Genomic DNA, 19139 nt, shown 5'->3' with positions numbered 1-19139 from the left:
AGAGACTTAGCGTTGGCTCCTGACCGCCAGCAGTTTTCAATTTAAGAATGTCTTAATGCAGAGGTGCAGGAGGAGTCTCATAAATGCTAACGTCTAACACTATTTTGCCAAGACAAAATGAGCTTAGTGTAGAATGTGTTCCATAAATATCTTCTACTTGGTGTCACGATGAAAGGTTCCCCATTGTTTAAAAGCAAGGCAGTTAGTTAGGCAGTAAAATAAAACAATTAAAGTGCAATTGTTACTTAATAAAAAGTCAGTTACTCCCATTGATTTCCATACTACAATTAATAGAAGGCAGAACTAAATGTAGGATTGAAAAAAAAAAAAAAGGTTTAGCTTTAAGTTAGCTTTATTATCCAATACTAGCTATTTGTTGGTTATGGTGAATGGACGATGGTGGGGCCAAAAATAGCTATGAAAACCTCTTATTCACAGTTACTGACAGCATGGCCGTAGTGAGGTAAGCTGGGTTTTTGTGCAGGGACTTGGGGTATTTCCCTGGTCCTTTCTTATGTGCCTGTGGCTTCCACATTCCAGTTATGCATTCTAGGGTCTGATGGTTTTGGCGTTCCCCTACTTCACAATCACCTGGCGGTGCTCTTGGCTTTTCTTGCATGCTCAGTGTGCTATTGTCTTTCTCCCTTTGCCTACCTCTGGGATGATATCATTAGTGTTCTTCTTTTGTGTCTACCATGGTCACCATGAGACCATTTTTGTCTACAGAGTACCCTACTGGTGATGCTGGTGCTATCCTGTTACACAATTATGAGCAGTGAAGAGTCTCATAGTAAAGACAAGTCATGGTTATGTAGTTAGTGTTTTCCTGAAGTGTGTTTACTACAATCATGCCCTCGACATTCTTATATTGTACAATTCTTAGATTACAACTCTTTGGTTTTCAACAGCTTGATCCACTTCCACCTTTCCCAGTTTCTATACCTATGTGTAATGTTATTCTTGCCTATTTAAAAAACATTTAAATAACGAATTCCAGAAATAAAAAGACCTGAGGGGACCCTGGAAGTGGCTGGCAGGGCACGCATGGGCGGGGCACCAACATTCATCATTTCGCGTGGAAGGGAGGGAGCGCGCGCCCAGCGCAGTGGAGCCTCCAGTGGACCCAGAGCCAGCTGGAGGTGAGCATGGCACAGCAGGAACCCACAGCTGAGCAGCTGGCGCAGACGGCAGCCGACAACGAGGAGGGTCAGCCCCCGGCCCAGAAGACCGTCCAGGAGACCCAGGAGCTGAACAAGGACAACGCGAGCTTGCGCAAGTTCACGGAGGCCCTGCTGGGCCAGGCGGCAGTCTCAGCCGCCCCCAGCGTCCCCAGCGGTGTTGTGACCCGCCTGACCCAGGTGTGTAGCTAGACCCGACAGGAGACCGGGAGAGCTTCAAGAAGCGGTCATTTGTGCTGAAGGAGGGTGTGGAGTACCGATAAAGATCTCTTTCCCGGTGAACAGAGAGGTCGCGTCCAGCAGGACGTGCATCCAACACACGTACCGGAAAGGCGTCAAGACCGACTACATGGAGGGAGCTATGGGCCTCGGGCGGAGGAATACGAGTTGCTGACCCCCATGGAGGAGGCACCCAAGGGCATGCTGGCTCGTGGCCGCCACAACATCAAGGCCTGCTTCACAGACACCGACAAAACTGACCACCTGCCCTGGGAGGGAACCTCACCATCATAAAAGGAGTGGAAGGACTGAGCCCGGCCTGGGAGGCAGGCAGGAGGAGCGATGGATGGAGGGATGTACGCGCCCCACCCAACGCCATACCAAAGTCCTGACGGAGCCCGTTGCCCACGCTGCTGTGTTTCCCCCTGGGCTGCCTCCTGGCCCTTCCTGGCACGTAGGCCCCAGCCTCTGGGGTGGTCTAGTGTCATTGCTGCTTCAGCCTGTGCTGTGGGGCAGGGAGGCCGCAGCCCAGGCCTCCGCCTCCCCTTTGGTCCCTCTAGGTCCCCCGTGCCCCCACCTGTTCTAATCCTATCTGAGGCCCTGGCTTTTCCAAGGGAGTGGGGCATTGAATGGTGTCTCTGGAGTGCTTAGGTCCCCCAAGGCCTTTTCTGTTGCCCTCATTCTCCTCATCTCCCCCTGTGGGGTCGGGGTAGGGTGCACAATGCAGGGCCTCGTGGGCAGGTCATCCTCCAGCTGTCACCCCTCCCTGGTCAGTTCATCCGTCGCTGTCCCTGTCTAACCGTGATGCCTTAACATGCAGAGTGTGTTTTGGGGCGTCACCAACCTCTGACCCTGTGACTGCACGAGCATGTGGTCTCCCCAGTCCCTGCCACACCCGCAGTCCCCAGGGCCCAGGGTAGTGGGACGCTGCTGCTGCTGTTGCTTCCTGGCCTGCCAGGCTTCCTGGCCTGCCAGGGCCTGGCCAGCTCCCTCCCCCTTCCCTAGCCAGGGCTGCGGGGACAGCTCCAGGGGCTTGGAGGTAGCCAAAATGCCAAAACTCAAGTTGCCTCCAGTCCCATCTGGGAGGCTGGGAGTCCTCACGCCTCTGCCTTGTCTGTCCCAGTGAGCAACACCCAGACCCAGAGCCCATGGCCCCAACAGAGAGCTCTTGGCAGACAAAGCCAGCAGCCGAGCCTTACTTGTCCCACCTGGGCGCACCAGCCTGGAGTGGCATGCCTGGCCTCCACATGTGCCATCCTCTGAGCCCACTGGCTTGCCGTCTCTGCCCATAGGCTTGGTGTCACCATCCCCAGCAGACCTTCCCCAGACCCAGCCAGGACAACCCTGCGACCAAGCGTGCACAGTCAGAGCTGTCCCCTCCCATCCCGGTCGGGCCTGGGCTGGACCGTACAGGAGCCTGTCCCTGCTTCTCCTTTTCTGACCAGGAAGTAAACTTCCCTGAAGGGGAAAAAAAGAAAGAATATCTGAGGCAGTTGCCTGATACTGTGTTTCCCCGAAAATAAGACATAGCTGGACCATCAGCACTGATGCATCTTTTGGAGCAAAAATTAGTATAAGACCTGGTCTGATATTATATTATATTATATTATATTATATTATATTATATTATATTATATTATATTATATTATATTATATTATATTATATTATTATAATGTTATATTATATTATTATAAGACCGGGTCTGACATTAATTTTTGCTCCAAAAGATGGATTAGAGCTGATGGTGCAGCTACGTCTTATTTTCGGGGAAACACGGTATGAGGACGTATGCAAGCAATCTGCCTTGGAGAGTGTGTATAAAGGGCGCTTAGACTGTGTTAACACACACAAACTGTTTTTTAAATTTTTCTTCCCTTTCAAACTTTTAAAAAACATAAAACCTTGTTTTGTAAAACCTAATTTAAAAGCCTGCTTATCTTGGAAAGTAGCCAATCAATCTGCATTAGTGCCATTTTGTAAATTGACAGCATAAAGCTTAATCATGCGATGTTAGAGCTTTCTGAAGTATCATTTGACCCACTGTGTTGAAATGAACTGTTTTTCCATTTTTTCCACTAGGCTGAGTGAGATCTCTGAGTGCAGGTGCTCGTAAATGTGTGTTGAATTAGAAACTGAAGTTTATGAAATTAAAACCCAGCACCTTCTCGGGGTAGCATTCATGATAGTCATGGCAAAAGTAGCGTGGAATTTGGGTTTGGATCATAAGTTCCATGACAATATTTCAAGAGGAAAAAGGTGCTTTCTTAGTACCGTGGGATGTTATGGTCCAGAGGAAGTGCCTTTAAACTCATCCTCTGTAGCTACTGTGACCAGGCCCGATGCGGGACAGTCTGGAATATTAGGGTATTCATGAGCTCTGGTATTTCCTCAAGGTGCCAGAGGAAGAGTTAGACATGGAGGATAGCCCCACTATCGTTAAAGTGGACCGGGGTGAAAACCAGATTTCACCGTGTCGAGGGAGAAGGTGCCTCCCCAAGGCACTTGGCTATATCACCGGTGATATGAGAGAATATACCAACTGGATTAAAGGTATTTATACTTCCATTCTTTGGAGACGTGGGACAAATGGCTTTGGGAGAAACTCTTTGCTGGTTCTTCCACTCATAGCTTTAGTTATATTCACCTACTTTCTATCTCTTTCCTCTCCATTTCTCAACTTTTTATCTTCTAACTTGGAAGCCTCTTCAAACGTTTTTTTAATGAAAATTTTATTGGGGAATATTGGGGAACAGTGTGTTTCTCCAGGGCCCATCAGCTCCAAGTCATTGTGTCCTTCAATTTAGTTGTGGAGGGTGCAGCTCAGCTCCAAGTCCGGTCACTGTTTTCAATCTTTAGTCGCAGGGGGTGCAGCCCACCATCCTGTGTGGGAATTGAACTGGCAACCTTGTTGTTGAGAGTTCGCGTTCTAACCAACTGAGCCATCTGGCCACCCCTCTGGAAGCTCAGCAGCAGCTCGTTGTCTTCAATCTAGTTGTGGAGGGTGCAGCTCACTGGCCCATGTGGGACTCGAACCGGCAACCCTGTTATTCAATGCTCACACTCTAACCAACTGAGCCATCAGGCTGCCCGTCAAATTTTTTTATGGAGACAGTGCTCTGAGCCAGGGCCCTGCTCATATCAGAGGAAGGCAACTGGCTCCATCTTATAGTTTCAGTACTTAAAATCTGAAATTTTACTATTGCTGATTCATTTATTTGGCTTAAGAGTGTGTCCTTCTAAGCATGGTAAATAAGTACATTTGAGGCTTTTCCAGAACTGAGGTTCTAGTAGGGACAATATGGGTTGAGCATAAAGAAACTGGATGCTTTTAAGGATCTGGATGCCACTAATGGGAAAAAAGTTTAGAGAAAAAAAACTTCAAAGAATATCAAAAAACAAATTTTGCTTTCATCAGAGGGAATTTTGATGGTTTTGTTCAAGGGGGCCCTAAACTTGGGAAGGGGCACCATTTACCTTGCCACTTCCTTAGCTCTGCCTGTCTCGTCTCTTCCAGACAAACCCCCGGTGCTCCAGTTCATCGACTGGGTTCTTCGTGGCATATCCCAAGTGGTGTTTGTTAATAACCCCATCAGTGGAATCCTGATTCTGGTGGGACTCCTGGTCCAGAGCCCCTGGTTGGCTCTCAATGGCTATGTGGCAACAGTGGTCTCCACCATGACAGCCCTGTTGCTCAGTCAGGACAGGTAAGCATGTCCATCCAAGCCTGCTCTTCTCATTTCTAAGAACACAGGAGCCAACCAATGGCTTGGAGCAGTACTAATAAAACCCCACCCTTCCCAGAGAAACAACCTTTATTCCACAGAACATTTTATATTTGCTTTTAGTGAAAGGTCAGCATATCATTTATAACCTCTTATTCATGGTACCTGAATAAGTGGCTGGTCTGAATAATGCCAGACTCTCGTGGCAGTGTATGAGCTGCCAGTTACCTTAGCTCAGGTAACTAGAGCTAAGCTGTAAATTATTCCCAGGAGTCGTTCTAAAGGGATCTTTAATAATGATCAGTTATTTATCATCAGCATTTTGTTTGAGCAAAAATGTGTGAGTTCATGAAAATTCTTATTGGCTTACCAATCCCCATTATATATTGTTTCCGTGATTTGTTTAGTAAATTCATTCTTCATAGACAGTATAAAGGTTAGTTCAGCTTCTAGAGAGATTAATAACCACAAATTCCAAGTTAGCGAGCTCTGACTTAAGTAGTGTTAGTCTATCTTCTGAACTATGGTGTTAGGTTAGAAATAGCGTGTACTTTATAAACTGGTCTGTCATTGAAGAAGTGATGAGCTGACTCCCACCAGGGACATAGAAGGCTTCTGACTAACCAGTTCCTTCAGGGAGGCTGCCAGTCTTCCAAGAGTGCAGGAACAATGCATAATCCCCAGTGGATTGTCGTTACAGAATTAAGCTCTCATAACTCTTACTGTGTATTGCCTAAGGAGATTCATCTGGGGAGAGTCAGCACTGCTGTGTTCCCTTCAGGTCGGAGGAGCCTAATTTGTTATCTGTAGAGAGTGCTTGTTTATCTTAGGTTAAGCCCTATTCCAGTGCACGTCAAGAAATGGTCATTCCACTTTGGAGATGTAGTCCAGCACTGTGCCATACCAAATATTCCTTCATTGCTTTGCTCCAGTGAAAGTTGACCCATTTTCCTTATCAGGTGAAAGACAAGCCATATTCACATGTGCTCATTTTCAAATCTCGTTTTATTTTCCTCAGTCCTAAGACTGCATTAAAATAGCAATCCTCAGGGGGTGGGAGATGAGGGTAAGGGGGATCGAATATATGGTGATGGAAGGAGAACTGACTCTGGGTGATGAACACACAATGGGATTTATAGATGATGTAATACAGAATTGTACACCTGAAATCTATGTAATTTTACTAACAATTGTCACCCCAATAAATTTAATTAAAAAAAATAGCAATCCTCTGTTTTAAGTGAATACACATCTTCTTGTTGCTTTCATCATGGCATTCCATAACTTGTAGACATTGCCATTAAATGTGTTGATCAAACGCAAGCATTAATTCTGAAAGTCAGTTGTTGAGAGGATAAGTCTTTGCGTTAGCTCTCCACTGGCATCATGTATAGTCCCAGTTTCTGAAGGGCATTGTCACTTGCTGGTTAAACCAGTACAAATTGCATCACAACCCACTTAGCCCGAAGTATTATTTAGGGTAGACAAAGGACTTTTAACCAGGGAGTCCCACCTCTAATGTTCTCGCCACGAAGTGACCTCATCTTGCTGTTGCACTGATGCCTCCTGCTCCAGTTAAAAACAAGCCAAGAAGAAGCTCTCATGCCACCCTCTACCCTGTAGTGTGGCTCACTGGCTGCATCACCTCCCCCTCAGGCCCTGCATTCAACCTCACCCACTCACTTCATCATTTTCACACCCATGGCCCCTGCGGACTTTGACCTTAAATGCCGGGCCCTTCATTGTGCCAGATGTTGCCAACCCTCAGAGCTCTTAGGAGCCTGGCTTGTCAACCTTTCGGCTCATTCTATGAAAATCGTTCCATTTCTCACTTGGTGCTTCTCATTCCCAATTATGTCATGGGAACTATTTTGACCAGGAGTAGAAACTTATCCATAAGACAACTTTTAGAAGTGAGGTTAAATGCTGAGAAGCAAAAAAAGAACCCAAGAAAAAACTGGGTGCTAAATATGCACCTAATTAAATGGAGTGCCTTGCCAAATAAAAAATAAGAAATTGTTTTTCTTTATAATATCTTGGAAATATATATTTGGAGACCACAAAATGGAAGCACAGGAAGATGAAAATATATGCTAAGTTGAAAGATGAATGTTTATAAGACCAAAGACACTATGAAAGTGAATTTACATTTCAAGAATCTTACATCTCTTACCAAGAAAATCACACTTCGGAAACAGTTTCATCTGAAAGCTCTATTCAAGTCAGAGGCCGTTAACGATTTAAAAGAAACAATAACTTCCCAAAGGAAAGGCTAAAAGGAAGCAGAACCAGTTGCCTTGCTGGTTTTCCTTTCTCTCCTAGATGCTGGAATTATATCTTTAGCTATGATGCCCCTGTAGGGGGTTGTTCTATATGCATGTTTGTATTTTTCTTATGTATATTCTATTTTTTCATGTTTTTATTAGTATTTGGCATCTGTAGACTTTGAAATAAATTTCTATATATAATCTCATTTTCTAATGTGACTATGATCTGGAATTTACACGTACAAGTGTCACGTATGTGCAAGTCCAGCCAGTGTCCGCCCGGGAAATGTCCACGCTATGTGCCTCTCGCCCACAGGTCGGCAATTGCAGCGGGGCTCCACGGCTACAACGCCACACTGGTGGGAATACTCATGGCTGTGTTTTCACAGAAGGGAGACTATTTCTGGTGGCTCTTATTCCCCGTATCTGTTATGTCCATGACTTGGTAAGTTGGACCTGATTTTCAAAATGCCTTTTAAAAATGTACGGGGGGAGGAGGGAACAGGGAGTTACTGTTTAATGGGTACAGAGTTTCCGTTTTGCAAGGTGAAACATGTTCCATGAATGGATGGTGGTAGTGGTTGTACAATGACATGAATGAACTGTAAACTCATTGCCACTGAACTGCACACTTTAAAATGGTTAAGTGGTCAACTTTATTTATGTTTATAACACTCCTGTTAGAAAAATTATTTTCTAAAATTTAGATTCGGGTTATGTCTATTGGAAACAGGAAGTATTAAAACACACTGATGCATCTGGCCCTCCATACACACCTTCCCCCTGCCCCCAAGATTCTGGTCTAATTGGTCTTGGTTAGGGGTGTTGCCTGGCCATTGGGAGATTTAAAGGCTCCCACGGGGTTCTAAAGTACAACCAAAGTTAGAACCACTCACTAACTGCATCAGTTGGTCTTTAACCTGCAGGTTGAAACACAGACTGCTGCTCCCTTCCCCAGGATTTCTGATTCAGTCCATCTTTGGTGGAATCTGAGAATTTGCATTTCTAACAAGTTCCCAAGTAATGCTGAGATGGCTGACCCAGGGATCCCACTTTGAGAACCACTGTGCCTCTGTGAACAACCCTACCCCACCCCCTTTGAAAAAATTCTTTACTAAGGAATGACATCAGCATCATGGCAGAGTGACAAAAAAATTCTTTACTGAATTCAAAATTTTTTTAAACCTGAATCCTCCAAACTAGTTTCTATTTGACAGTGTCTTAAATCATTTTTTGGAAGCAAACATTTCCTTCTTATTATAGCATATTTAGAATATAAAATACTAATATCCACACAAGTGAGAAGTATAGCTCACTATGGACAGTGTCTGCAGGAAGGCCGCCCACCCTGGCTGCACCCACAGGTGTGTGGAAGAGAACCTGTCAGCAGTGCCAACCTGCCCAGGAGGTAACTTACGACCTGCTCTAAAGAACAGGCTCAAGGACAGGAGGTGTTGCCTGTGGATGCTCACCCCCCCGCCCCCCACAATCCAAGAAATTCAGAATTCTGATCTTAAAGTCATGGCTCTTTGAATGAGTCGACAAAAGAGCATGCAAAAGAGGCCCAGAGACCAACTACTCTGATTCCCTAGCTCACGGACTAGGAAATAGGAATAGTGCCGTGCCCAAGCTCACACAGTCCATCCGTTGCTCCAGGACTTAAAACTCTGCCCCACTGAGTTTAAGACCTTTTTCCTCCAGCCATCACCACCTGCATCCTCCCTTGGACAATTGTTTCTCTTTTACAAAAATAGATATACTACAGACCGGTGGAAATGACAGACAAGTTGAAGACCATGGTTGCCTCTGGTGGGGAGGGCGGGACATGCGAGTAAGACAAGCGCATTACACAGGGGGCTTTAGCTGCGTAGACAGTGTTTTATTTCAAATGTCTTAAATACTTCCAAAATGTTTTAGAAACCCAGATTTATAGCTCACTGTGAGCAACCCCAGAGTATAATTTTTCAAACATCAAATAGGCTACGAGTTAATTTTTGACTTGATGTAAGAATTATTCTCTCTATGACAGGATTTATCCCAAGTGTGTTTGGATTTTGGAGAGTTGCGTGTTTATGAGCTGGTTCATTTTTTTATTGTTTTTTTCTGTGAAAAGTTTTTCATCACAGCACTTCAGGGACGTACTTGGGAAATCTCCATAGTATGTACAGAGATTTGGTTTGTCAACATGGCCTGTCACGTGCATATTCTTCCATTCTGATCTGCTGTTGTTTTTAGTCCACTTTTCACAAGTGCATTGAACTCCATATTCTGCAAATGGGACCTCCCTGTCTTCACCCTGCCTTTCAACATGGTGTTGTCCATGTACCTTTCGGCCACGGGATGTTACAGTCCATTCTTCCCAAGCAAAATCATCAAACCTGTAAGCTCCGTTCCCAATGTCACCTGGCCCGAACTCAGTGGCCTACAGGTAAGGCACACTGTCTCCTCACATTCCCCCCAGGCTCTGGAAGACACCCAGTGTCCTCCTGAGCATCAGAGCCTTACAGAGACTCAGCTCTAGGGAGGCCTTGCTGTCTTTGTCTTGTCAGCTAAAGCATTATTTCTACTCCAAAGCTTTGGGCTCTAAGGGAGTTTTTTAAATGACTATTTGGTCAGAGCTAACTGTTCCCCCTCTTCTCCTAAGATCTGCAGTGCTAACTCCAAAGTATAGCTCCACTGGAAGTCAGAACTGCTACTGCAGAATTGGCCGTTGATGGGTGGCTGGTTAGGTCAGTTGGTTGGAGTGTGGTGCTGCTAACACCAAGGTTTTCGGTTCAATCCCTGCATGGGCCACTGTGAGCTACACCCTCTTTAAAAGGGTCAACTACGTCATTATAGCATGAAAGTAATATGTAACCAATGACCATGGCTGTTTCCCAATTAAAAAAAAAAGTTACTAAATAAGAGATGATTAAAAAAAAATGGCCCTTGTTGGGGTGGGTGTGATGGGGTGCAGCCATTGAGGTAGGGGCCTCCAGCCTAGGGCTAAATCCTCCATGACCCGCTTCCTCCAATCCAAAGAACTTGCTGCTTATTGTTATATCTCAGCATAGAACCCCTCTGTTTTGCTTTTGCTTGTGGTCAATCTCACAGAATATGTAAAATAATTCAGGGTTCTCAAGCTTTGGTAGGCATCAGAAACATAGTTTATAAAATGCCAATACGAGCACATGTCATAATCTCTGGGGCTGTGGTCTGGGAATCTATATTAACAAGCTCCCCCAGTAATTGCAAGGTGGCCCAGAGTTTGAGAACTGCTATCATAGGCTGTATCCTATGTATCTCTTTACAGATGTCCATAGAGAGAATGCCATTTTTAAAAACCTGGTGAACCCAAGTCCAGTTCCAGCTCTTCCCATTGTTTTTAATAATCAAGAAACCAAATTAAGGTTTCTTGCTTATTAAAAACAAGATAACACTTGAAACCAGAAGAAAACCAAAGAAACTTTACCTTTTCTAATGTGCAAAAGACTGGTTTCCCCACTATTAGGTTATAAAATACCTCCTGCTATCCTCTTTGCTGAGAGATCAAAACATGTCAGGAGCTCAAGTAGTCTTCTCTTTACCTTCTTGCCCAGAAAATGAGTGGGAGTATTTGGGAATAACTCAGAAGGAAAATCAAAAATTTATTATAACTCCCCATGAAAAATATTATAAAATAGTATTCATTGATCTGTCTAAAACTGTACTGTCCAATACAGTAGCTATTAGCTCCCATGTGACTATTTTAATTTAAATGCAAAATTAATTTAAATTAATATTTACACTTTCGTTCCTTAGCCTCACTAGCCACATTTCAGGTGCTCAATAGCCATATGTATTGGACAGCACAGATACAGAATATTCCATCACCAAAAGCTCTATTGGACAGTGTTGATCTGGGCAAGTGAGGATCTTGTCTTTCTCCTCCTTCTGAACTACCACCCCAACATTAGCACTCTTCTTTCCCATCTCACCCAACTCCCCACCTCCCCGGCGACCTGAAAGAGAGTTCGGCTGGACGTGCCATGTCCAATTCCCTAGTCTAGAAGAAACAGGAAATGGTCGTGTGTAAATATGATGATCCAGAATGGCTGGAAGAACGTAGGGCCCATCTGAGGGTAGACTCAAACTCACAGGATGGTCCTATGCACTGAGCAAGGACCAAGCCAGCATCTGGAAGCCAGCATTAGATCCAGCCGAATGCATGAAGGGAGAGGACCCTTCCTCGTGCCAAAGCGGGGCCTCCCTTTATCAGAGTCACTGCCTCCCAAAGGTCCTTGCCAAAAAGGTCCACATATGACCTGGAGAAGGTAGAAGGAGCAAGATAGGAGGTGGGAAGGCATCTTTCAGTAAATGCTGTTGGTCAAAAAGGAACTAACATGGCTAACTGTGCCTATCCTGACCCTACCAGAAGTATTGTTATAAAGAATTATCGTTTTTTTTTCGCTCGAATGAAACCTTGTGCCTTCCTGAGAGCTGCCATTCTGTGAACACATTAGCTGACTTCAGGTCTCAGCCAGAAAGTAGAATTGTGACATTTACATGTATTCTTGTGTTTTGAGGACTGACTGTTGTTGATAACTGTAATAAGCTAAGGTTTAACTTGGTTTAAATTAATACATGTTCTCATTAACAACGGAAGTGTAAATAGGGTCCTAATTCTCAAACTTGCCGATAATTGCTCCTGAATAGAGGCTAAGACAACCTGACTTCCGGTCTCTGGCCCTAGCCTTAGCCACCAAATTACATGGGAGTGATCATATCTCTCTGGGCTGTAGAGATGCTTGGATGGATTGCACCCGGCACTGATGGACAGTTGAAAGCAATAGACGTGTAAGCTGTGGTCCTTGCCATCCTTACTGGGAAGTGTGGCAGATCATCACAGTGGGGGCAGTGATGCCACACTGGGACCTTATCAGCTACCAAGGCCAAGTGTCAGCACAAAGAGGAGAGCCAGTGAGTAAGGGGGAGTTTGGAGAAGGCAGGCTCCACGTGCACCAGCAATGGGCTGGTGTATCTCTGGGGATAAAGCAGAAAAATGACCGAGATTTTTCTGGAAAGAGAGAGAGAATTTTTTAAATTAGTAACACTGATCGTGAAAGATAAGATATGTTAAAGAGTATCACTTTGTATATGTTTGCGGGTATCCTATAGGCTTCTGTCTAATTGTTTTAATGTCTTTATTTCCTAAATCATTTTTGCAGTTATTGAAATCCCTGCCTGTGGGTGTTGGTCAGATATATGGCTGTCACAATCCGTGGACAGGGGGCATTTTCCTGTGCGCCATCCTACTCTCCTCCCCCCTCATGTGTCTGCACGCTGCCATCGGATCGTTGCTGGGGATGGTAGCAGGTAAGCAGAAGATGGGTTACCAAGTATTGAGCACCTCCTCCACCCCATGCATTGTCTCAAGCATCTTCTAGACTCCAGACTTTTTCTGGAGGTCCCCGCTTCCCTAAATGGTCCCCAAAGGGACCATCAGGAATTCTCTGATGCTTCTACCACCCCCAGGCTCCTTTTGTCCACGGCTCTGACTCCTCCTGTCTTACCTCACAGCTCTCAGTATTTCGGTTCCATTTGAGGACATCTACTTTGGACTCTGGGGTTTCAACAGCTCTCTGGCCTGCATTGCAGTTGGAGGGATGTTCATGGCACTCACCTGGCAAACCCACCTCCTGGCACTCGCCTGCGGTGAGTATCCAGGCATCTGTGGGAAGGTAGCTTGTGACCCCGGGATCAAAATCCAGGACAAACAGTAAGAGAGGACTGTGGGAGAACCTAGGGCCAGGTTTCAAGTTCAGGGCCCCTGCTCTCTAAGCATGTGACCAGGAGAAGTGACATCCCCTCTCTGCGAGTATTCAAGTCGGCTCTGCCTATCTCAGTGGTTATGGTGACAACAGGGGAACCTGGGGCATTGTTACCCATTTTACAATACATATATGTTAGGGGATAGGAACTCAACTTGTCCTGTGTCCTTCATGCTAATCATTTGATCCAAGAAACTCCAAGAAAATAGCCCAAGCTAAATACAGAGCCATTTCCCCTGGTGAATCAGGTAGGATGCCATGTGGTCCTTTGAGAATCACATTAATCCAACTGTCCTCAGACTTGAGTGTACATCAAATTACCTGGAAGGCTTGTTAAAATGCAGATTGCGGGGCCCATCTCCACACCCTGATTCACTGTTAGCGGTGGAGGAAGGAGTTTGCATTTCTAACCAAATGCCAAGTAGGGCTGGTGCTATTGCCCTGGGGATGGCATTTTGAGAATTGTTGTAGAAATACTTCTGACTCCAGTATTCTAGTGCCGACCCAGCCTGTTGGCACTAGAGGGGGTTCTGGAGATCTCCACTCCAATCTTCTCATTTTACTGTCGGGGTACTAAGTCTAGGAAGATAAAGTGGTGTGCTGAAAAGCATGCAGTCAATTAGCGGTAAATGTAAACGCAGAATCTAACATCCTCCAGAGTTATGCACAGTACACTACTCTACTTCCCTTTAGTAGCTTTCATGCATTAGGTACAAACACACCTCAAGTGACTTGGATTTGAAGAGCTAATGGATTGCTCAAGTCATTGTAAGGGATGCTTATTTTCCCATAGCCTCTGTGTCCCTAATTCAATACAAGTAAGAACATTTAACATAATGTGCTAGAGTGAAGGAAATGACACTCCCTGAGTGACAAAGGAGTGGAAGGATAGTGAAATGTGCAGAAATTACTTCCAATCTAATGGAAATATTTGTCTAGAGTCAGTTTATCACAGATTAATTAATCCATGGTATCTAAACCATTATTAAAATGGTGGACCATGTATCAGACAGGATTTAGAATGGATCCTTACATTGGGCAAGAGGTGGGATGGGACCACGGATTTCTAAGGCCTCATTCAATTTTGATTTTCCAATGCTGTAGCAAGATTAACAAAACTCAAGTTACTGTGGTTTTGCCACTTATATGTCATTTTGCCAATTTCTTTGTAGTTCACGGCTATTTCACCTAATAGCCCTGTCAAAACGTTTTGCTCATTTTCCCATATTTGCTCACAAGCTTAGGGCAAAAGAGAAAGCTACAGACAGATTATATGGCCACCTGAGCTCAGCTGGGTTAGAATCTTTATTCTGAGGTTAGTTTGAGGTTTCACACCTTCATTTGGCGCGCATATCTTTGTTTTTCTGGGTTGGCAGTAGCAGCAAATACATATTAAACACTCATGATACAACCCAGATAGTACTGGAAAGAGTTAGTGATTTAGAAGCTTTATATCCCAGGTAGTGCCTGCACACAGAGTATTATAGTCAAGGGCAGAAGCTGAGAGAGAGAGAGAGAGAGAGAGAGAGAACCCAAGGGAGACTATACAGTGTTTATAGCAGAACAAGGAGACATCTACAGTACAAGATTCTTTGGTGAACGTTACAGTTCAGAATCACCAAGAAGCACCTCTAGAGAAGGTGACATTTCTCTAAGTCCTAAAAGCTAAGAGGAGGACGTCTAGTTGTTGGGGAGGATGGTGTGGACCAGCATGGGGACAGCCTGAGCACATCCTTAAAGCTCAAGCAGAATGTTTTGGTCACAAGAGTTGTTGATGAGGTCTTGACAGACCATGGAAAGGGAAAAAGCCAAAGGCATTTGCAGATGTATTTCCCCAAAGTGGGAATATCTTCATTATTTTTTTTATTATAGAAGTAGTACAGCCTTATTGTACAAGAAAAAAAATTCAATCAGTATGGAATAGTATAAAGCAGATGGTGATAACCCTCCATCCTACTCTCTGGATAGAACTTTTTTGCCTCCCTCTAATAAGGACTCTGTGATTACATTGGGCCCACTTGAATAATCCAGGATAATCTCCCCATCTCAAGATTTTTAACTTAATCTCCTCTACAAAGTCCCTTCTGCCATGTAAGGTAACATATTCACAGGTTCTGGGAATTAAGACGTGGACATCTTTGGGGACCTTTATTCTGGGGACCACTTGGAGACTATGCCAACCTTTCTTTGGGTAGATCAGATTTTGTTTACTAATTTAGTATAATCGTTAAGGCAATATATTGAATCAGTCAAGAGCCCAGACCCTGGGGCCAAAATCCAAGCTCTGCCAATTTTAATTTCAGTAGATGCCAAATTCACCCCACAAAGGCCATACTAGTGTCCCCTGCCACCGACAGCATGTCAGAGTGCCCATTTCATCCACACTGAGTCCTATAAGTGTTTTTCATCTTTGGACGTAAAGTTTTAAGACAGACCTCCAACCCCTATTCTTAAGCAAATCTCACGGGTAAAATGCCACAACAAGTTTCAGCTTGCCCACGTCACCTTGATACTGCCAAACTGAAAACCAACCACGTCAGCCAAGGTAAATAAATGACGGATGTTTATTACAGAGGTACTCTTTTATTGGTTCATGTGGCTTTATCAGGAAGAAAACTGGGGAAACTGTGGTAGAACTTGGCAATGCTGCCTTCTCTGCCTCTGAACCAGAAACTGCTTAGGACAAGGAATTGCTCCCTTTCATCATGTTACAAGGGCAAACTGTAAACACATTTTCGTATCTCTTTCTCATGATTGGGTCATCATAGTAGTACTCACCCATGGTGGTCTGTTGGGAGAGACACTGTCTGTGGTGAGTGGAAATCCAGTCTTCCCTTCAGCACTCCAGGGGCTTTTTGTCTCCCTCGGCTACCCAGAGCCCTGTCAGGGTCATTACCTTCAAACCATGGTGTGCAGGATTTCACCTCTGATGAAGGCTTTTCCAGTCCGACTCAGCAAGTCTTGTTGATGGGCAGCTACCATTAGATAGTCTGACACTCTTACTGTGGAGGGAAAATCTGTGTGAAGTTGGAGATCCGTTTGAAACAGCATAACAAACAGTATGAGACTTGAGTGCCAAGATTATGCCTTGGAAGGTATTTATAGGAGAGAAATAGCAATAAGGTCTCAGGTGCTCAGAGGAAGTGTCATGGAAGAGATAGTACTCAAGAGAGCAGGGGCAGTGTCCCCAGTGCTTAGACGAGGGCCTGTGAATATTTGTTGAATGAACGAGTGAACGAACGAACGAATGAATGAATGAATGAATGAATGCATGGAAGAAATAGGGGGGGAAAAAGAATGAAATTATTGAAACCAAGCACAGAAACTCTTCCACTGCAAGCTGTAACACGTTTCTGCTCAGAGCTGTATATCTTAATCCCATGGTGACAGGGGTGAGTTTACAGCTATTGTTTGTGGAAATACATGATTTCATTTGAGATACATCACCTCCCTGTAAAGTATGTCTCCAAGTTGCCCTTTTATAGATGGTGAAGCTAGATTCTGAGAAGTTCAGTGATTTTTCTGTACAACAAACAAAATGGCAGAGCTGGAATTTGAAGCCCAGTTTCCAAAAACAAGCTTTTCCCACTAGTGTGAGACAATGGAGATGTGAAAGAATTAGGTCTCCTGTTGAGCAAAAATACACCAGGATAGAAAGACAAAATACTGACAAAGGGATGGGAAAGAGGGCTCACAGAGTCCTCCCACCATTTCCTGCCCCGCCCCCTAAGGTAGCCAATAAGATTTCTCACTGCACAGGAGGACTAGATAGTGAGTAAGTCTAACAGTGAGTGCTGGTGGCCCAAGTGCCGTGTGAAGGTCATTCTTCAGGCTGTCTCCTTGAGGCCCCTCTGCAACCAAAATTGAGGAATTGGTGAGCCCCTACATGAGATCTTTGTTTTTGTTGTTTTACATTGGAAGTCACACATACACTCAAATTACCTACTCTAAGATTCATGCTCACTCAAAGTAAATTTTAAAGTAGCATGTTTATTCATTGGCGACCTGTATGCCAGCATTAATGGGATTTGGAAAAATGTTATTCTGGGAGGAATCCTAAGTTAGTATTCAGTTTCTGCTGATTTCTGAGTAACTTCCTTCTTATCTTTTAATACCATGATTGTTTTGTAACTGAATTCTAACGTGTATATGAGAATCCCAGATGCAGTGAAATAGTATAGAAGCCATGCTATCTCAAGAAACATTCATAAGTTTCCTTTTAATTCAACTACGCTTGGATAAAATAATAGAGAACTTTATTAGCCATGGAAGACCTTTTCCTTAAGTATCAGCGATAGCAACAACAAAATAGTAACCGCAGAAGAGTAATTACTTCATTGAGTAATTACTGTGTGCTAAACCCAAGCATTATCTTCTTTCATGCTCACACCAGCTCGTGAGAGAAGTAACCCTATTACCTCCTTTGTACAAGCGAGGAAATGGAGGCTTAGAACAGAGGCCACCAAGCTCCTAAGTGGTGGAGTCTGGATTCAAACCCAGAGCTGCTGACTCTAAGCTCATACTTGTAACTAGGGTGCTGGGCTAGCTGACGAAATGCGGAAGTTTGCATTCCAAGGGATTTATACATTTCATTTCCTGTAATGAAATGAAACCTACCAAGCATTGTTCTTTCTTCTTTTTTTGTAGCCCTGCTCACTGCCTACCTGGGAGGCAGCATGGCACACCTGATGGCTGTGGTGAGTTTGCTATGATCTTGCTTTGTCATCAGCATGATTGATCCGTTTTCATGATATGGAAACTGAAGCCCACATGGGTGGTGTCCCATGGCAGGATCCATGACTGCGACACCACCACTTGCCCTTTCTCCTGCACCTGCTGTCCTCACCCACCTTCCAGCATCACAGTAAACTTTGTTTCAAACTACAATCACCAAACTACAATCACCAACTTAGGTTGTACAACATATTATAAGTTCATACTCCAAACCTGAGTGTCAAGAAGTTGACTTTAGGATGTCTTTTACTTGAACAGAAAGCCAGGACTGTGTAGTAGTTGAGAAAGCAGGAAAGGGACGAAAAGGATAACTAGCTAAAGACCCAGATTTTTTTTAACCAAATCAATAGTTTTTCAAATCCCTTCTCTTTATTTAAATCTCCCATCAGTCATCAGTAAGACTTATTCAGACACATGTCCTGGCTGACTTATTTAACAGATAAAATCATTACCCATTAAGTACCTCCTGTCAGTCTCTCTTTCCTTTTCAGCACTGTCCTGCCCTTTGACCTTCTTTTTCCCACCCCCCTGAGGAGCCCAGTATCCTCTGACTGTTCCAGGACCCCTACCTCCCGGTACCCCAAATATTTTTCTCTCTTCAACACCCACCATTTCAAATGATGCAGGGCCAGTTTCTGACAGCTCAATCCATGTGGACGTGGTCATGGCTACTAATGGGTCAAGATAGTACCTAGCCCTCTCCACAGCAACCTAGAAAGTTTATCTGGGAGCATCCTCTGGGGACAGTAGCTTTCTGGTGGAAAGTCAAAGTGACATTACAGGCATGACAGGGAGTACATTAGAGCATTGTGGGGCCCTTCGCATCCCAACAAAGATTCACAGACATCAGTCCATGGACCAGAATTGGGCAGGCTACACAAGAGTCAGCTAGGGAGACTTTGAAGAACACAGATCCTTAGGCCCCGTTCTTTGGCATATCTGATACAGTGGATCTGGAATGGAATGTGGGCATCTGTGTTTTTTAATCCTCCCATCAGATGAGTCTGACGTACAGTCAAGTTTAGGTACCGTCACACTCAGGGTGTCCATACATAGAGCCAGACCTTACCACGTGCATGGTGTATGCTCAGAGTTACATGAGTTTCCAGAGATAGCACAGAAGAAAGACTTACCCACAAGGAGCTTAGAGTCTATTTGGGAAACCGAGTGAGAAAAAGTAAAGCAAGTGAAGTCCAAGACCTAGTGTGGGTAGAAGTCAAGTAGGGAG

At 44.5% G+C, this 19139-nt stretch overlaps 1 protein-coding gene and 1 pseudogene across 2 annotated transcripts in view; both read left to right on the top strand.

Moving 5' to 3' along the window:
- SLC14A1 (solute carrier family 14 member 1 (Kidd blood group)) overlaps positions 1-19139 on the top strand; it is a 41649-nt gene that overhangs the window by 20022 nt on the left and 2488 nt on the right. For both annotated transcript variants that reach the window (XM_019739701.2, XM_019739700.2), the window contains exons 2-8: positions 3793-3949; positions 4914-5103; positions 7705-7833; positions 9624-9816; positions 12575-12722; positions 12927-13061; positions 17825-17874. In XM_019739701.2, coding sequence (XP_019595260.1) covers positions 3814-3949; positions 4914-5103; positions 7705-7833; positions 9624-9816; positions 12575-12722; positions 12927-13061; positions 17825-17874 — 981 coding nt within the window. In that variant the 5' untranslated portion in view covers positions 3793-3813. The remainder of the gene's footprint in view (positions 1-3792; positions 3950-4913; positions 5104-7704; positions 7834-9623; positions 9817-12574; positions 12723-12926; positions 13062-17824; positions 17875-19139) is intronic.
- Positions 1146-1691, top strand: LOC109451446 (rho GDP-dissociation inhibitor 1; annotated as a pseudogene).

This window comes from Rhinolophus sinicus, linkage group LG09 (genome assembly GCF_036562045.2).
Source record: "Rhinolophus sinicus isolate RSC01 linkage group LG09, ASM3656204v1, whole genome shotgun sequence".
Classification (NCBI taxonomy): Eukaryota; Metazoa; Chordata; class Mammalia; order Chiroptera; family Rhinolophidae; genus Rhinolophus; species Rhinolophus sinicus.
Note: the sequence above shows the minus strand (reverse complement) of the source record. Positions and strands in the feature narration are given on the sequence as shown.